The sequence below is a fragment of the Dendrobates tinctorius genome, unplaced genomic scaffold, assembly GCF_039654945.1.
Source record: "Dendrobates tinctorius isolate UK_male_01 unplaced genomic scaffold, ASM3965494v1 ptg000089l, whole genome shotgun sequence".
NCBI lineage: Eukaryota > Metazoa > Chordata > Amphibia > Anura > Dendrobatidae > Dendrobates > Dendrobates tinctorius.
Genome location: NW_027361757.1, coordinates 13637547 through 13657191, shown reverse-complemented (window position 1 = coordinate 13657191; position 19645 = coordinate 13637547). Strand labels below are relative to the sequence as shown.

General features: G+C 41.1%; 1 protein-coding gene across 1 annotated transcript in view; it reads left to right on the top strand.

Moving 5' to 3' along the window:
* LOC141098226 (beta-microseminoprotein-like) overlaps window positions 1–19645 on the top strand; it is a 58168-nt gene that overhangs the window by 17083 nt on the left and 21440 nt on the right. Inside the window, exons 2-4 of the mRNA XM_073585834.1 lie at window positions 8172–8321; window positions 9847–9996; window positions 16636–16738. Coding sequence (XP_073441935.1) covers window positions 9991–9996; window positions 16636–16738 — 109 coding nt within the window. The 5' untranslated portion in view covers window positions 8172–8321; window positions 9847–9990. The remainder of the gene's footprint in view (window positions 1–8171; window positions 8322–9846; window positions 9997–16635; window positions 16739–19645) is intronic.

Genomic DNA, 19645 nt, shown 5'->3' with positions numbered 1-19645 from the left:
TGGGATTAAGATCTGGGGAGTTTCCAGGCCATGGTCCCAAAATCTCTATGTTTTGTTCCCTGAGCCATTTAGTTATCACCTTTGCTTTATGGCAAGGTGCTCCATCATGTTGAAAAAGGCATTGTTGATCGCCAAACTGCTCTTGGACGGTTGGGAGAAGTTGCTCTTGGAGGACATTCTGGTACCATTCTTTATTCATGGCTGTGTTTTTAGGCAAGACTGAGAGAGAGACCATTCCCTTGGCTGAGAAGCAACCCCACACATGAGAATGGTTTCAGGATGCTTGACAGTTGGAATGAGACAAGACTGGTGGTAGCGCTCACCTGGTCTTCTCCGAATAAGCCGTTTTCCAGATGTCCCAAACAATCGAAAAGGGGATTCATCAGAGAAAATGACTTTACCCCAGTCCTCAGCAGTCCACTCCCTATACCTCTTGCAGAATATCAGTCTGTCCATGATGTTTTTTCTGGAGAGAAGTGGCTTCTTTGATGCCCTCCTTGAGACCAGGCCTTGCTCCAAGAGTCTCCGCCTCACAGTGTGTGCAGATGCACTCACACCTGCCTGCTGCCATTCCTGAGCAAGCTCTGCACTGCTGGTAGCCCGATCCCGCAGCTGAAACACTTTTAAGAGACGGTCCTGGCGCTTGCTGGTCTTTCTTGGGCGCCCTGGAGCCTTTTTGGCAACAAGGGAACCTCTCTCCTTGAAGTTCTCTATGATGCGATAGATTGTTGACTGAGGTGCAATCTTTCTAGCTGCGATACTCTTCCCTGTTAGGCCATTTTTGTGCAGTGCAATGATGACTGCACGTGTTTCTTTAGAGATAACCATGGTTAACAGAAGAGAAACAATGATGCCAAGCACCAGCCTCCTTTTAAAGTGTCCAGTGGTGTCATTCTTACTTAATCATGACAGATTGATCTCCAGCCCTGTCCTCATCAACACCCACACCTGTGTTAATGGAGCAATCACTGAAACGATGTTAGCTGGTCCTTTTAAGGCAGGGCTGCAATGATGTTGAAATGTGTTTTCGGGGATAAATTTCATTTTCTAGGCAAATATTGACTTTGCAAGTAATTGCTGTTAAGCTGATCACTCTTTATAACATTCTGGAGTATATGCAAATTGCCATTAGAAAAAATGAAGCAGTAGACTTTGTAAAAATTAATATTTGTGTCATTCTCAAAACTTTTGGCCATGACTGTAGAGGGCAGAAAGAAGGCAATATTACTATGTAAGGGGTACAGTGGTGGCCTTTATTATGTGGGGCAGTAAGGAGCACTGTTATTGTGCCAAACAGCCGAAGCAGTAATAGGGACACATGCAACAGCAGCAGCGCAGTACTGCGGTATCAGTAGGATGAGGCATTTGTGCAGGTTGGGAATAGATGGGGACGCTGCTGGAGATGTGAGAGGTCAAATGTGTCTTTGTTATAATCTCTGTAGACGAGACATGGCTGGAAGAAGTATCATCTGCAAGTTTTGAAATTCTACTCTTTCTGCAGAAGCGTAGCTAGAAGTTAAGCTCAGGAGAGGAGAAGCCTCAGAGTGGGCACTTAACTAGTAACCCTCATTACATACAAGTATGGTGGCACACTGATATTACCATTAGGGATGAGTGAGTACTGAAGTATTCCGACTCGCTATACTCGTACCGAGTATACCTTAATATTCGGGTATTCGATACGAATAGCGAGTCCAATGATAGTCAATGGAAAATGCGAGTAATTGTCTGCTGGACCCTACAAAGCGGTCTGGGGGCTGAGGAAAAGGCTAAAAAAATGTGTAAATGTTAAAAAAATGTATGCTGTAAACATATGTATATAACATGGGGGTACCTGATCAGGGGCTGCACGAGTGGTTTTACACGACTGCTTCACTAGAATGTATAAACACTATTTGAAGTCCTGTGGTTTTTTGCCGGAAGAGCAGGACTCGTACGCCACTTACGCAGTGCCAATGATATATCAGAAGTGCCGTAATAGCGAGTGATGATGGAGGCGATCTTCTGACAGCTAAGTGTGTATGTGGTGTAAGGAGAGCAATCTGCCCTAGGGGCTGTGTTATGGTTAATGCAGGAAGAAGCCACCCATCATCATCATCATCACAAGGGATTCACAATTATAAAGCTTGGACTACTGTCCTTGTTGTGCCACTGTCCAATGTGTAGGCATAAATATGGTGTCTTCAAAACATTAGCCCTAGGGGCTGTATCATGGTTGATGAAGCAAGCAAGGCAGGTCTGAAGGGCCAAACAATTATGATGAAGCTAGGACTACTAGCATAGAGGTGGCAGTGCCCAGTGTCCAGGCATAGCCATAGTGTCTCTAAAAATTAGCCCAAGGGGCTGTATCATAGTTGATGAAGGAAGCAAAACAGGTCTGAAGGGCCAAACAATTATGATGAAGCTACGACTACTAGCATAGAGGTGGCAGTGCCCAGTGTCCAGGCATAGCCATAGTGTCTCAAAAAATTAGCCCAAGGGGCATGATACCATGGTTGATGAAGGAAGAAGGGTCTCACTCTCATCACAAGTGCCTCCGATGGGAAATATTAATTAACATAACATTGTTTTTAGCTTATTGACCATGAGGTACATGTGTCAGAAGCAGATTTTGAAAACATGTGTAAGAAGAAGAAAAGGGGCTTGTATGGGAAGGGATGGATGTGATCACCAATTTAAAAAAAAAAAACGTGTTGGGTGACTTTAGGTTGGGATACTGTCATCTGGAGGGCTTAAATACTGTTGTGAAATCCAGTCCTTGTTAAATTTTATCAGAGTCAGCCTGTCTGCATTCTCTGTAGTCAACCGTGTGCGTATATCTGTGATGATTGCCCCAGCGGCACTGAAAACACGCTCTGACATCATACTAGCAGCAGGGCAGGCCAGCACCTCCAAGGCATAGAAGGAGAGGTCGGGACAACTATGCAGCTTGGATACCCAGTAATTAAACGGTACAGAAACATCAGGAAGGACGCAGGTATGGTCGCTTAGATAGTCGTTGACCATCTTGTTCAATTTCTCCCTCCTTGACATTGCTACTGTTCCAGCTAGTACTTGGTGATGAGCCAGTTTACTGAAGATGGCCCAGTTTGTGGACATTTTACCACCACCTCTTTTGAACCTGCTTGGCGTATCTCTCCCCATTAATGCATGCTGTTGTACAGAGCTGGTATCTCTGCTAGCAGTGGTGTCTGAGGGTGCTGTTGCCATCAAGTGATCAACAACGGCCTTCTTGAAGGATTCCATTGTGAAACCCCTTGGTGACTGCAACAGTCGCGAAGGAAATTTGTCCTTGTACCGTGGGTCTAGAAAGGTGGCCAACCAGTATAGGTTGCTATTGAAAATTGTGGATTACGCGAGGGTCTTGGCACAGACAATCAGATATGAAGTGTGCCATGTTTGCCAAGCTGCAAAGAGGCAAATGTTCTGTGACCCCTGAAGGAGGAACAATATCCATCCTCTACTCACACTTACTCTCCTCCTCCATCTCCTCCTCTAAAGCCCACCCGAGCTGGACAGACATGAAGCTGGGGATGGGATTCCCCTCTGTAGCATGAGGTGTCCCCTCGGTACCACTGAAAAAGAAGTCCTCTCCCTCCCCATTTTCATCATCATCTTCATCCCCCAATGTTACCTGCAAAGATTCCATTTTTTGATTCTGCAGCGATTTTTTCAGCAGACATATCATAGGGATGGTTACGCTGATAATAGCCTGATCACCACTCACAAGCTTGGTGCAGTACTCAAAGTTATCAAGCACCTCATAAATATCAACGATCCACACCCACTCAACAGTTATGTGTCGTGGCTGAGTCTCAGTGTGACGGGCATGTTTAAGCTGGTATACAGAAAGTGCCCTCACTTACCATTGCCAGCATATTATTTGTTGAGTTCCACCGTGTTGGCAGGTCGCAAATGAGTCTGTGGTTTGGCAAATTAAATTGCCTTTGAAGCACTGCAAGACCAGCAACAGTGGTTGAGGAGTGGCGGAAATGGGCGCAAATACGGCACACCTTCTCAAGTAGTGCTTGGCTGCCATGTGTTTCCGCATACTGGTGGTGCTTTGATTGCCTTTACTCAGCTTCCTTTGGCAGATGCTACAGATGACAACATTTGGTTCAGAAGGACTATCGGAAAAAAATTTCCAGACAGCGGCTGAACGCACCCTTGCCTTGACTTGACGCACAGAAGAATTGCTCTTGGCAACAGTTGACACACTTCACACTCTGCTCAAACCAGTAGCCCTTGGTGCCTTTGTTGGTGCTACGTATCCACCTTCATCCTCTGTGCTGCTCTGCTGGCTGTGCATGCCAACGGTCCAGGTTGAATTGGTGGTCTCATCATCGACCACCTCGTCGTCCATGTCATCCTCCTTCTGTGTTGATATTGGCGAGTGGCCAGATGGCAACTGTGTGTCATCACCATCAGTCTCCACCTCTTCACCCGGTATATCAAGTGGCTTTCTTCTGGCCATGGGGTTTCAAATATTTGGCCATCATCAACAGACGATACCCCCTCACCTCCTCTTTAATGTCTCGCGGTGAGAGGCCAGAGGCAATGCAAGGAAATGGATCAAACAGATCCTCGGAGTGACAAAGGTTGGGGTCAAATGCTTCCTGTAACTCCTGACCGGGTGATGAACTAGGAACAGGTTGAGAATAGGATGACCCAGCGTTATCTGTATGGACAGTAGACTGTTTTGTCATGGACTATTGGGTGCTGCTACAACATTTCGTTGAGGCATTATCAGCCATCCAAGACAGTATCTGCTCTTGTTCTTCTGGCTTCCAGACCTGTTTATGTTCCAGACCGGGAAATTTCTACAGGAACCTAGATGCATCAACCTTCTTCGGTCTCCCAGACTCTGTGCCTTGTTGGGCATCAACGACCCCACGTCCACGTCCCTGTCCCTTCACAACAGCCTTTTTAGAAATTTTGGATTTTGGGGATATTGGGGAACAAGGAGCAGTTAGTGCTTTGTGGAAGGTAGCACTACAGCTTAGTACTGCTTTGTGTTTTACAAACAGCACCGCAGCAGCAGAAAAAAATTGCCCTGGGGTTTAAGGTGAGATTACGCATCCCAGTAACCACACAAGACAGCGGTGCTGCCACTAAAAAATTGCCCTGAGGTTTAAGGTGAGATTACGCACCCCAGACACCACACAAGACAGCGGTGCTGGCTGCGTGTCAGTTGTGCAGTACCGTGCGTGCGTCTTATTCGCTGTGAACACAGCACTGCAACAGCACAAAAAAAATGCCCTGAGGTTTAGGGCGAGAATACGCACCCCAGTCACCACACAAGACAGCAGTGCTGGCTGCGTGTCAGTTGTGCAGTACCGTGTGTGCGCCCTATTCGCTGTGAACACAGCACCGCAACAGCAGAAAAAAAATTGCCCTGAGGTTTAAGGCGAGAATACGCACCCCAGTCACCGCAAAAGACAGCGGTGCTGGCTGCGTGTCAGTTGTGCAGTACCGTGCGTGCGTCTTATTCGCTGTGAACACAACACCACAACAGCACAAAAAAACCTGCCCTGCAGGGGTAAATGAGACCCCAAAAATAGCTGGGAAAACTGTCACTACTCAGTCCTTGACATTATACTTTCAGCTCTGAAAAGAGCTTTTGGGTTTTACAGAGGATTTCTGGATGATTTGCACAAAAAAAACACAACTCTCCCTAGCAGCTGCTCATACTCTCTCTACACTTGCTGTGCTCTGCATGTAATGTGCAGGAAATGGCGGTGGCAGGGCTTAGAGCCAATCTATGATGACTCATAGCCTATGATGACGCTGGGCGGCCAGCCAATCATAGTAATGCCTCCCACAACCAAGAAGGCTGCGGCATTACTGTGATTGGCAACTGCTGGGCGGGAGATCCGAGTAGTGCGAGGAGAGTAGTGAAATACTCGCTATGTTCCGAGTACCGCAAGTACCGCATTCCTCGCCGAGTACCGAATACCCATGATTATGCTCGCTCATCCCTAATTGACACCACTTGTGCCTCACAGAATTTTATACTATTGAGCGGAGAAGAAAGAATATATTACATTTTTACCACTAAAATGTTGTTTTAGCTCTAAGTTGTTAATTTTTCTAAGGGCTAATATGAATTTTTTTTTACAACAAACTGAGGTAAATTTTTTCCTGAATGTGTCAATACCCTAAATGTAAGGCCTCTTTCACACTTCCGTTTTTGACCATGAGTCAAAATCCGCCAGGTTTTGAAAAAAACGGATCCGCCATTTTTTTTTGAGGATCCGTTTTTTTCTCCATTGAGTTGCATTACTGGCGGATCTTGACGGATGGCCATCCGTTGGATCCGTTTTTGTGAGGATCCGTCACATTTTTGGCGTCCGCCGGCATGCCTGGACGGACCCTGCAACGTTTTTTTGTTGTTGGATCCGCATTTTCCATTGCGCATGCCCGGAGAAAGGAAGTCAGGGAGAAAATTAACCCTGAATCAATCAATCAATCTCTCTCTCTCTCTCAAATTTTACTGTTATGGTTTGCAGGTGCCATGACCCACAGAGAAAGCCCCTAGGTTGACAGAATAGCAAAAAAAACATAAATTACCCCATTTTACAAACTATACCTCTGAATGAATTCTTTTAGGGGTGCAGTGATCATATTGACACCATGGGTTTGTCACAGAATTTTATACCACTGGGCAGAGAAGAAAAAATAATTACATTTTTACAACCAAAATTTTGGTTTAATCCCAGATTTTACATTTTCACACAAGAAGTGGGTAAAAATTGCATCATAGATTGTCCCACAATTTCTACTGAACGTGGCAATACTCCATATGTAGCAGTACAGTACTGCTTAGCCATACAGAGAGACTCGGGCTGAACGGAGAGTTGTTTGCCTCCTGGAGGCATCACTTTATTTTGAGAGCTATAATTTTTTCAGATTTCTGCCCACAGAGTTATGTTTTTTTATGGGGCGACGTTTTTCTGGTACCATTTTCAGACATAATAACACTTTTTAATTGCTTTGTATTCTGATTTTTGTCAGGCAGAATGAACAAAAAACAGCAATTTATTTTTGTCGTTCTGCGTGTGGTAAAATTATAAGGCAGTTTTGTTCTTCGGGTCAGTATGATTTTAATAATATCACATTTTAAGCGTTTGTTTTTTGTTTTGGTGCTTTTACAAAATAAAAACTATTTTATATAAAAAAATTATTATTTTTGCATCACTGTATTCTGAGAGCGTTAACTTTTTTATTTTTCCGCTGATGGAGCTGTAAGATGGCATTTTCAGCGGTGCAATGTTTATTTATATTTATATTTTTAATCAAGTTTTCTTCCACTATTTGTTCGGCGGTATGATAGAGCATTGTTTTTTGCCTTGTTTTTTATTTATTTTTTATGGTGTTTACTACAGGGGTTAACTAGTGGAACAGACACTTGCTACATTTCTAGTACAGGTAGAGAGTAGTGTAGTATATGAAGTATAAATAGAGATCTCTACAGACCCATATTTTAGAGAGTACAACTAAGGGGTGAAAACCATTTCTATACATGTTCACGTATGTACAGAATATTTCAGCATGAAGAAGAATTTAAAGGTCAGCAGATTTATGCTATGTAATCTGGGGACAGCATGATGTAGAGGTTAAAACATTGATATCAGCTGTGTGTCACTTATTAGGCTGTGTTCTGTTGCTTACTTGTAATGAAGGTTTTATCACTAGGACATTATCATTGCTGCAACTTGCTGCCTTGTTCCAAGTCATCCGACCACGCCCCCTACTCTGATATGCAGCTCACTGTCAATAGACAATGTACATAGAAAGCTGCGGTGTGGGTGGGATTGGCTTTCTCAGTCCTGCTGCATTCTACATCCTAGATTCTCTCATTGTGTCACAACTGCTGCACCCAGTAAATTAAGTGAAACATTGCTAAAATCAGGGTTTCCAAAAAAGCTGCTCTCAGATGAGGTAGCAAAGCCAAGTGACAGTTTCCCTTGAATTTGTTCATCTTTAAGTACTTAGCACTTGCTTATATCTACCTTATAGCTGACTTGGACATTAAAAAATACTAATAAAGCTGAAAAATAGGCAGCACAAATAAAAGTGAAACAAAATTATTCTGCACATGTAGTGTATTAAATTGGAATATTTCAGATTAACTGTGCAAAGGAAGTAAAATATTCTCCTCTGGATTTCAGAATTGTAGCCAAATGATGAAGCCAAGAAAGGTTAAATGAGAAAAACATTGTTTTTCATAGGAAAAATAAATTTCTCAATATTTGTGCAACTAAGAGTTTAAATAACGTTCAGAGCAAAGGTTCAGCAGCTGCAGAGAACACGTCATGATGGTGAGTACTCTATTACTATATTCATTTTAGGTCCCACAAGGCAATTTTGATATATATGTGATCAGGGCCGGCTCCAGGTTTTCGTGGGCCCCGGGCAAAAGAGTCTCAGTGGGCCCCTTTAACACATACCACAATTCATGATACAGAGAAATATACCAGGTATAGTACAATGCCAAATATTTCACTTACTTCTTACTTTGCATGAGTGATATCTATGGTAAATTCTACAATAGCTCAGAAACCAGACAGTATATTCCTCCATACAGTATTATGGGCACCACATAGCGCTCCATACAGAATAATGAGCCCCATATAATGCTCTATACAGTATTATGGGTAACATATTGTGTGCCATACAGTATAATGAGCTCCACATATTGCTCCATACAGTATTATGGGCACTACATTGAGCTCCATACAGAATAATGAACCACATACAATGCTCTATACAGTATAATGAGCCACATGTATTGCTCCATACAGAATAATGGACCCCATATAATGCAGTATATTGAGCCACATACTATGCTACATATAGTATAATGAGCCCATATAATACTCCATACAGTATAATGAGCCACATATAGTTCTCCAGGTAGTTTTATGGGCACCATATATTGCCCCTTATATAATAATGGGCCCCATATAATGCTCCATACCCAATAATGGGCCCTATATATTGCTCTATATCAAATAATGCTCACTATAGTACATCTATTGCTCTATACATACAGTGGGGCAAAAAAGTATTTAGTCAGAAACCAATTGTGCAAGTTCGCTCACTTAAGTATAGTGTAGTATATGAAGTATAAATAGAGATCTCTACAGACCCATATTTTAGAGAGTACAACTAAGGGGTGAAAACCATTTCTATACATGTTCACGTATGTACAGAATATTTCAGCATGAAGAAGAATTTAAAGGTCAGCAGATTTATGCTATGTAATCTGGGGACAGCATGATGTAGAGGTTAAAACATTGATATCAGCTGTGTGTCACTTATTAGGCTGTGTTCTGTTGTTTACTTGTAATGAAGGTTTTATCACTAGGACATTATCATTGCTGCAACTTGCTGCCTTGTTCCAAGTCATCCGACCACGCCCCCTACTCTGATATGCAGCTCACTGTCAATAGACAATGTACATAGAAAGCTGCGGTGTGGGTGGGATTGGCTTTCTCAGTCCTGCTGCATTCTACATCCTAGATTCTCTCATTGTGTCACAACTGCTGCACCCAGTAAACTAAGTGAAACATTGCTAAAATCAGGGTTTCCAAAAAAGCTGCTCTCAGATGAGGTAGCAAAGCCAAGTGACAGTTTCCCTTGAATTTGTTCATCTTTAAGTACTTAGCACTTGCTTATATCTACCTTATAGCTGACTTGGACATTAAAAAATACTAATAAAGCTGAAAAATAGGCAGCACAAATAAAAGTGAAACAAAATTATTCTGCACATGTAGTGTATTAAATTGGAATATTTCAGATTAACTGTGCAAAGGAAGTAAAATATTCTCCTCTGGATTTCAGAATTGTAGCCAAATGATGAAGCCAAGAAAGGTTAAATGAGAAAAACATTGTTTTTCATTGGAAAAATAAATTTCTCAATATTTGTGCAACTAAGAGTTTAAATAACGTTCAGAGCAAAGGTTCAGCAGCTGCAGAGAACACGTCATGATGGTGAGTACTCTATTACTATATTCATTTTAGGTCCCACAAGGCAATTTTGATATATATGTGATCAGGGCCGGCTCCAGGTTTTCGTGGGCCCCGGGCAAAAGAGTCTCAGTGGGCCCCTTTAACACATACCACAATTCATGATGCAGAGATACAGAGAAATATACCAGGTATAGTACAATGCCAAATATTTCACTTACTTCTTACTTTGCATGAGTGATATCTATGGTAAATTCTACAATAGCTCAGAAACCAGACAGTATATTCCTCCATACAGTATTATGGGCACCACATAGCGCTCCATACAGAATAATGAGCCCCATATAATGCTCTATACAGTATTATGGGTAACATATTGTGTGCCATACAGTATAATGAGCTCCACATATTGCTCCATACAGTATTATGGGCACTACATTGAGTTCCATACAGAATAATGAACCACATACAATGCTCTATACAGTATAATGAGCCACATGTATTGCTCCATACAGAATAATGGACCCCATATAATGCAGTATATTGAGCCACATACTATGCTACATATAGTATAATGAGCCCATATAATACTCCATACAGTATAATGAGCCACATATAGTTCTCCAGGTAGTTTTATGGGCACCATATATTGCCCCTTATATAATAATTGGCCCCATATAATGCTCCATACCCAATAATGGGCCCTATATATTGCTCTATATCAAATAATGCTCACTATAGTACATCTATTGCTCTATACATACAGTGGGGCAAAAAAGTATTTAGTCAGAAACCAATTGTGCAAGTTCGCTCACTTAAAAAGATGAGAGAGTCCTGTAATTGACATCATAGGTAGACCACAACTATGAGAGTCAAAATGAGAAAACAAATCCAGAAAATCACCTTGTCTGAGTTGGCAAGATTTATTTTTCAAATTATGGTGGAAAATAAGTATTTGGTCACCTAAAAACATGCAAGATTTCTGGCTCTCACAGACCTGTAACTTCTTCTTTAAGAGGCTCCTCTGTCATCTTCTCATTACTTGTAGTAATGGCACTTGTTTGAGCTTGGTGTCAGTATAAAAGACACCTGTCCACAACCTCAGTCACACTCCAAACTCCACTATCATAAAGACCAAAGAGCTGTCGAAGAACACCAGAAACAAAATTGTAACCTTGCACCAGGCAGGGAAGACTGAATTTGCAATAGGCAAGCAGCTTTGTGTGATGAAATCAACTGTGGGCGCAATAATAAGAAAATGGAAGACATAATAATAATAATAATAATCTTTATTTATATAGCGCCAACATATTCCGCAGCACTTTACAGTTTAACAGTTTCAAAACACACGTCATAAGTGTGACATACAAGACCACTGATAATCTCCCTCGATCTGGGGCTCCACGCAAGATCTCACCCCATGGGGTAAAATGATCACAAGAATGGTGAATAAAAATCCCAGAACCACACGGGGAGACCTAGTGAATGACCTGCATAGAGCTGGGACCACCATAACAAAGTCTACCATCAGTAACACACTATGCCGCCAGAGACTCAGATCCTGCAGTTCCAGACGTGTCCCCCTGCTTAAGCCAGTACATGACCGGGCCCGTCTGAAGTTTGCGAGAGCGCATTTGGATTATCCAGAAGAGTAGTGGCAGAATGTCATATGGTTTGATGAAATCAAAGTAGAACTGTTTCGTAGAAACAAAACTCGTCGTGTTTGGAGGACACAGAATGCTGAGTTGCATCTAAAGAACACCATACCTACTGTGAAGAATAGGGGTGGCAACATCATGCTTTGGGGCTGTTTCTCTGCAAAAGGACCAGGACGACTGATCTGTGTACATGAAAGAACGAATGGGGCCATGTATCATGAGATTTTAAGCGCAAACATCCTTCCATCAGCAAGGGTATTGAAGATGTAACGTGGATGGGTCTTTCAGCATGATAATGATCCCAAGCACACCACCAGGGCAACGAAGGAGTGGCTTCGTAAGAAATATATGAAGGTCCTGGAGTGGCATAGCCATTCTCCAGATTTCAACCCCATAGAAAACCTTTGGAGGGATTTGAAAATGTGTGTTGCTCAGCGACAGGCCCAAAACATCACTGCTCTAGAGGAAATCTGCATGGCGGAATGGGCCAACATACCACCAACAGTGTGTGCCAACCTTGTGAAGACTTACAGAAAATGTTTGACTGCTCTCATTGCCAACAAAGGATATATATAACAAAATATTGAGTTGAACTTTTGTTAATGACTAAATACTTATTTTCCATCCATTTTGAAAAATAGATCTTGCCAAATCAGACAAGTTGTTTTTCTGGATTTGTTTTCTCATTTTGACTCTCATAGTTGGGGTCTACCTATGATGTTAATTACAGGTCTCTATCATCTTTTTAAGTAGGAGAACTTGCACAATTGGTGGCTGACTACAGTAAATACTTTTTTCCCCACTGTATATTACTCCATACAGTATATAATAGGCCCTATATATTGCTCCATAGAGTATAATGAGCCCCATATATTGCTTCATACTGTATAATGGGCACCATATAATACTACATAAAGAATAATGAGCCCCATATATTGCTACATACATAATTGGTCTCATATAATGTTCCATACAGTGTATGATGGGCTCCATATAAAGTTGCAGTATATGATGGGCGGCATATAATACTCCATACGGAATAGGCCCCATATAATGCTCCATATACAATGGGTCCAATTTAATGCTCCACATATAATGGGCTCCGTATGATGCTCCACGATGAGCCTCATATAATGCTCCATATATAATGGGTTCCATATGATGCTCCATATATAATAAATCCAGATGGTGCTCCATGATGAGCCTCATAAAATACTCCATATATAATGGGACACATATATGAAGCTCCAGTGTATGATGGGCCCATTTAATGCTCCATAAAAAATGGGCCCCATATATGATGCTCCAGTGTATGATGGGCCCATATATGATGCTCCAGTGTATGATGGGCCCATATATGATGCGCCATTGTATAATGGCCCCCATATATGAGGCTTCAGTGTATAATTGGCCCCATATATGATGCTCTAAATTTAAAAAAAAAGTGTAATGCTCACCTCTTGTCACTGGCTGCTGCTCTGCTCTGGACTCCTCAGCGTCGCCGTTTTCCTGCTCTCTGCACTGTGATTTTCAGGCAGAGGGAGCACAGACGTGATGTTATTGCCCCCTCTGACCTGAATGTCACAGTCAGAAGAGGCCGCACTGGTGGAGAGGGGAGAGGTAAGTATCGCAAGTGCCGGTGCCCTGAGCAAGCGGAGGGGCCGACTCGTGGGCACTGGAACTTGCACAGACACCGCACCCCCATAGTGCGCCGGGGTCCTCCATGGCGAGTGGGACCCCCTGCCTGCTCAAGGCTCCGGCAATTGCTGACGGCGGCCCTGTATGTGATATTATCCAGCCAAAAAAAAGAGAAGTATAATGGTATATTCACAAGGGACAGATTTGCTGCACACATTTTTGTGATTGTAACATAGATTTGAGTGATGTTCATAGAAATCCATGCACATGATGTAGGAAAATTTCCATTCATATGTACAAATTAGTTTTTCAATTGTCAAAAAATCTGTAACAAACTAACCATGTGTGAACTCTTAAGGTTCCCATACACCTTAGATAGCAATTGGCCTACCACCCCATACTCTTGAACTCTTAGCCCAACTATTCACATGTTTTCAATGGAAGAGTGGTGTAATCTCTATTCAGACACCTCTTCAAACTTATCTCTACAACAAAAGTATCAAGGGAAGAGTCAGTTGGACGTATAATTCGAATGAGGATCACAACGCAATGCTTGGACTGGCCATCTGCTCTCCCGACCTGAGCACGACTGCTGCTTATAAATACATACTGTCCGGTTGAGGAAGTGGTCACTGGGGAGCGTTGAGGAAAAGACCACTGGAGATTTTTAAAAACAATAGGAACGGTGACGCCGTGGTGGCTCCAGCCTGGTAGCCTCAATTATTTCAAAATAAAGGGTACCCTAAAAAAACTAATTAATAACGCTTTTCTCAAGGCTAAAAAATTTTCACAAACAGATTGTAATAATAAAATTAAATCTAATGCAAACACTAATGCTACTACCTCAGATATTAGCAAATGGAGCCTTCTGACTACTTTTAATCAGTCCCACAAAGTCATTCGTGACCTTCTTAAAAAATACTGGTTCATTTTGAAGGGTGACACTATCCTTTCTAAACACCTCCCTGCCCAGACTAAAACAGTTTTTAGAAAAAAACGTACACTACGGAATCTGGTTGCTCCTAGTAATACCACTCTCAGTGTCTCTTTATCTAAACCTCATATAGATTCCAATCCAGGTTGTTTTGCTTTTAGAACACCAAAATGTCTCTGTTGTACATCCATTATACATGGAACTAAGGAATTTAAATCCAACACCACAGATATCAGTTTTAAAATTAACTACCACGTCAGTTGTCAATCTATATTTGTGATATACTTAATACAGTGTGCCTGTGGTCTACAATATGTTGGACGTACCATTCAGACTATGCATGCACGTCTAAATAAGCACCGTCAGAACATCCGGAATGGATTCCCACTGCATAACCTGTCAAAACAATTTTCCTTAGTACACCAGAGAGATCCTAGACAACTAAGGCTTATTATTATTGACCAGATAACTGATAAAGTCCCTGATTGTTTTAAGAATCTAGTGAATAGGGAGAGCTTCTGGATATTTGAAATTGGGCATACTTGCTCCAGAAGGTCTAAATCTCACCATTGAGAATGTTATGAAATAACTTTTTATTGTTCCATTACAACAAGGTCAAGCAGCAGACATTAGGGATTGCAAAGATACAGACCAGCAGAGGGCGAAAACAACTCTCCATTGACCATGATAGCCGTCATCTTATTTGAATGTCACTCAGCAACCGCAGGATGACATCAAGTGACCTACAAAAGGAATGGCAAATGGCAGCTGGGGTGAAGTGCACGGCAAGAACAGTTCATAACAGGTTCCTATAGGCAGGGCTCAAGTCATGTAAAGCTAGAAAAAAGCCTTTCATCAATGAGAAGCAAAGGAGAGCCAGGCTGAAGTTTGCCAAAGACCATAAGGATTGGACCATAGATGACTGGAGTAAGGGAATCTTCTCTGATGAGTCTAATTTTCAGCTTTGCCCAACATCTGGTCGTCTAATGTTTAGATGGAGACCTGGAGAGGTGTACAAGCCACAGTGTCTTACACCCACTGTGAAATTTGGTGGAGGATGATCTGGGGATGCTTCAGCAAGGCTGGAATTGGGCAGGTTTATCTTTGTGAAAGACATATTAATCAAGCTGCCTACTAGGTTATCCTGGAAAAACAATTGATTCCTTCTGCTCAGGCAATGTTCCCCAACTCTGAGGACTGGTTTTTCCAGCAGGACAATGCGCCATGCCACACAGCTAGGTCAATCAATGTGTGGATGAAGGACCACCACATCAAATCCCTGTCATGGCCAGCCCAATCTCCAGACCTGAACATCATTGAAAACCTTTGGAATGTAATCAAGAGGAAGATGGATAGTTACAAGCCATCAAACAAAGAAGAACTGCTTAAATTTTTGTACCAGGAGTGGCATAAGGTCACCCAAAAGCAGTGTGAAAGACTGGTGGAAAGCATGCCAAGACTCAAGAAAGCTGTGATTAAAAATCATGGTTATTCCACAAAATATTGATTTCTGAACTCTTCCTGAGTTAAAACATTAGTATTGCTGTTTCTAAATGATCATTAACTTTTTTCTTAGCATTATTTGAGGTCTGCAAGCGCTGTATTTTTTGTTCTTTTAACCATTTCTCATTTCTGAAAATAAATACAAAATTTAGTGCATGGAAATTCGAAAAAAAAAAAAAGTGGTTTGGTACCGTGTTAGCCAGTAGAAAAAAATATATAAAGTGCTCTCAGTGAGGGAAACAAAATAGGAATCTTGTGGGTATGATACCTTTTAATGGCTAACAAATAATAGTGAATGTTGTTACAAAGCAAGCTTTCGAGACTGCTTATGTCCCTTCATCAGGCTGATATGACAAAATATTTGAAGAAACCTTATTTATATACAGTTTAAAGCACAACATTTCAATAAACAAACAATCAGCTTATCGTTTGGGAATGACAGAGAATAAATACATTTACTACAATTCTATAAAAAAATGTAGATTATCAGCTGAAAAATAAAATTTAAAAAACCCATTTGCAGTCCTTTATCATACTGTATATAGTGAATATAAAAAGTCTACACACTCTTATTAAAATGCCAGTTTTGTCATATAAAAAAAATCATACCAAGATGAATCATTTCAGAAATTTTTTGACCTTTAATGTAGTTTATAATCTGTATGAACGCCTTTTTATTACTGGAGATGTGGTTACGTTCTGAATAAGCCACAAGATCTGACAACAATGTCCAGATATCTTACATTTACTTTTGAGAATGATATTGAAGTGAGGTATCAATGACAACACTTCCATCACAAATCCACATGAAATTTACTACCATTTTGAGAAGAGTGGGTGATTTGTATATAAAATAACTTCCCCTTGTGGGCACATACTGTAAATGATCAGTGACACTCACAGGCTGAAAAACTTTGTCTTTTATTTCAGAAATACTCCTTGATAATTGCTTTGTTTGGTGCTGGGATCTTGGTTGGTGTTTGTAATGCCGCCTGCGCTGTGATGCTAAACGAGAGGCAAACTGATCCTGGAGGTAGGTTTGAGAGTAGGGCGATGACCAGATCATGTGAGCAAACAACTTGAATCAATCTTGGCTGGTTTTTACTTTACATTTTTTTTTTTACAGAGAACCTGTCATGTGTAAAAAAATCTATGTACCTGCAGGTTTACTGAAAGCGCCCTTATAGGGAGAAAATGAACTTACATCCTCCTGGGAGACGCTCGCTTTCAGCCATAGGGGCTTCTTTGAGCTGCCACCACTCATAGTAGTGACTGTAACCAATCACACACCTAGGAAGAGAAAAAAAAAAAGCAAAACAACAGCGAGTAGATCGCAGACTAAAATATAACCTTTAATCCATTAGGTTAAAACATGAATGGCACAGGATTGCCGGGCATGTAGAAACAGATGACGCGTTTCGACATAACAGTCTTCATCAAGATCTGTGTTCTCGTTACAAAGCATGTGAACATACCAAGCAGAAACTCTTATTTTTTTTAGGAGGTTTGGACTTTCTGCTTCAAAAATTCAATAAAGAACACATCCTAAAGCTAAAAATTGGTTACATCATTAAGCGTATGTGCAGATAGAATTTTTTGATGAGGTTTTTTGTTTTTTTTTAAGTAAGTCCTCTCTCAAATCCACCTAAAAATTGCTTCAAAAACTCTTGGAAAGCAATTCCAGCTCATTCTTATGGGAAATCCACTTTGTTTAACCCCTTTCTGACATATGACGTACTATCCCGTCCATGTGCCCTGGGACTTAATTCCCAAGGACGGGATAGTACGTCATAGTGATCAGCGGCCCTCACGGGGGGGAGCGCCGCTGATCGTGGCCGGGTGTCAGCTGATTATCACAGCTGACACCCGGCACTATGTGTCGGAGGTGGTCACGGACTGCCCCGACACGTTAACCCCTGGCACACTGCGATCAAACCTGATCACAGTGTACCGGAGGATCAGGGAAGCATCGGCAGGGAGGGGGCTCCCTCCGTGCTTCCCTGAGACCCCCAGCGCAGCGTGATGCAGGTCCCCGGATCCAATATGGCCGCGGGGACCTTCGGGGGCCATATTGGGCCATGACAAATAACATCATTTAAATAATGAATAATGAGTGTACCATAGTAATTAAAACCAAAGAAAACAAAACCAAAAAAAAACAGAAGTTTTTTTTTTTAAAAAAACCACTTAAGGAAAACAGTATATATACATGAAAAAATTATCAGGCAATTTTAATCAATTGTAACATTTTATCAAATCCTGTCTATAATTCAAACCTGACGGTGTCCTGGTGCTCATTGGGAAAATCCAAAAGGATTCTCTATTAAACAGCTTGCGTTTGTGATTGCCTCCTCTCAAAGGTCTGCGAACTTTTTCTATAGCGTTAAATCTAAAAGAGTCAACACAACCTTTATGATGTATTAAAAAATGCTTTGAAGCTGCAGATGGAGCGATAGCATTCAGATTAACCGCATCATTTAAATGTCTCCTGATACGAACTTTGAGAGGGCATGTGGTGCAACCTATATATTGTAGCTTGCAAGTAATGCACTGGTAAATGACAAATGAGGTGTTACAATTAACATAATTTTTTTTTCTGTTTTCCGTGCATACTTGCATGCTTTGCATATGTTCGCACCACATTTGTAAAAACCCTTCAAGTTCAACCAATTATGTTGGGAGGAGAATTTGTCAGGATCCATGAAAACACTAGGAGAGAGTAGTGAACCTAATGTAGGAGCTTTTTTCGGAACAAACCGCACGGGATTTTTTAAAATTTCTCTTAATTTTTTATCCCGATTCAAAAGAGGTAACTATTTTTTGACAATAGAGACTATGCTGTTATATTGAGAACTATAATTTGTTGTAAAAGTAACACCAGAAAAACCTGCCGCATTAGTTGGTTTCAATTTTTTATTTTTTAAAAGACTTTCTCTGTTCATATTGGTAACTCTGTTTTTGGCCCGGATTAAATCCTTTTCTGGATATCCTCTTTTCATTAATTTATTGCAAGTTTTATTAGATTCCTCTAAAAAGGTAGAGAGATTGCTACAGTTTCGTCTTAGTCTTATTAATTCCCCATAAGGGATGTTTTTTACAGCATGCTTAGGATGGCAAGAACTTGCCATGAGAGTAGAATTACTTGCTGTGGGTTTGTAGAAAGGGGAGATATTTACCAGATGTTTATCAGCATCTGCAGACAAAGTTAAATCCAAAAAATCAATGGAAAAAAAATCATGAAAAAATGTGAATTTTAAATTAAACCCATTGTTGTTAATGTAATTGACAAACTCCTTTGCTTCCTCCTGTGCACCCCCCACACCAGCAACAGGTCATCTATATAACGTCCATACCATACAATTTTATTACTATAAGGATTATCATCATTATATAGAAATAATTCTTCCTAATGCGCCATAACGATGTTTGCCAGTGACGGTGAAAATTTGGCCCCCATGCTTACTCCACTCTTCTGTAAAAAAAAACAGTCATCAAATCTAAAATAATTATGTGATAACAAAAATTTGACTGCTAGTAAGATGAATTCAGAGGTAGCAGTATCATAGAGACCATATTTATCCAAATAGAAAGACAAGCTCAGGATAGCAATGTAGGGAGGAATAGATGGGTAAAGCCACACAACATCACAAGAAAGCCATGAAAAACCATTATCCCAGGTGAATTTATTGAAGATAGTGGTAATAAATTTAGAATCTCTGATGTATCCTGGAAGAGCCTGTACAAGTGGTTATAAATGAAAATCTACCCAAGATCCTAGTCGTTCTCCCATGGACCCAATACCTGCCACAATTGGCCTTAAAGGAGGTGGAAACACCTGCTTATGGACTTTAGGGAGCGCATGGTAAATCGGAACAATAGGGTGATTATTAAACATAAAGACAGAAATTTTTTTATCAATGGCCTTCATGTGCAAACCTTC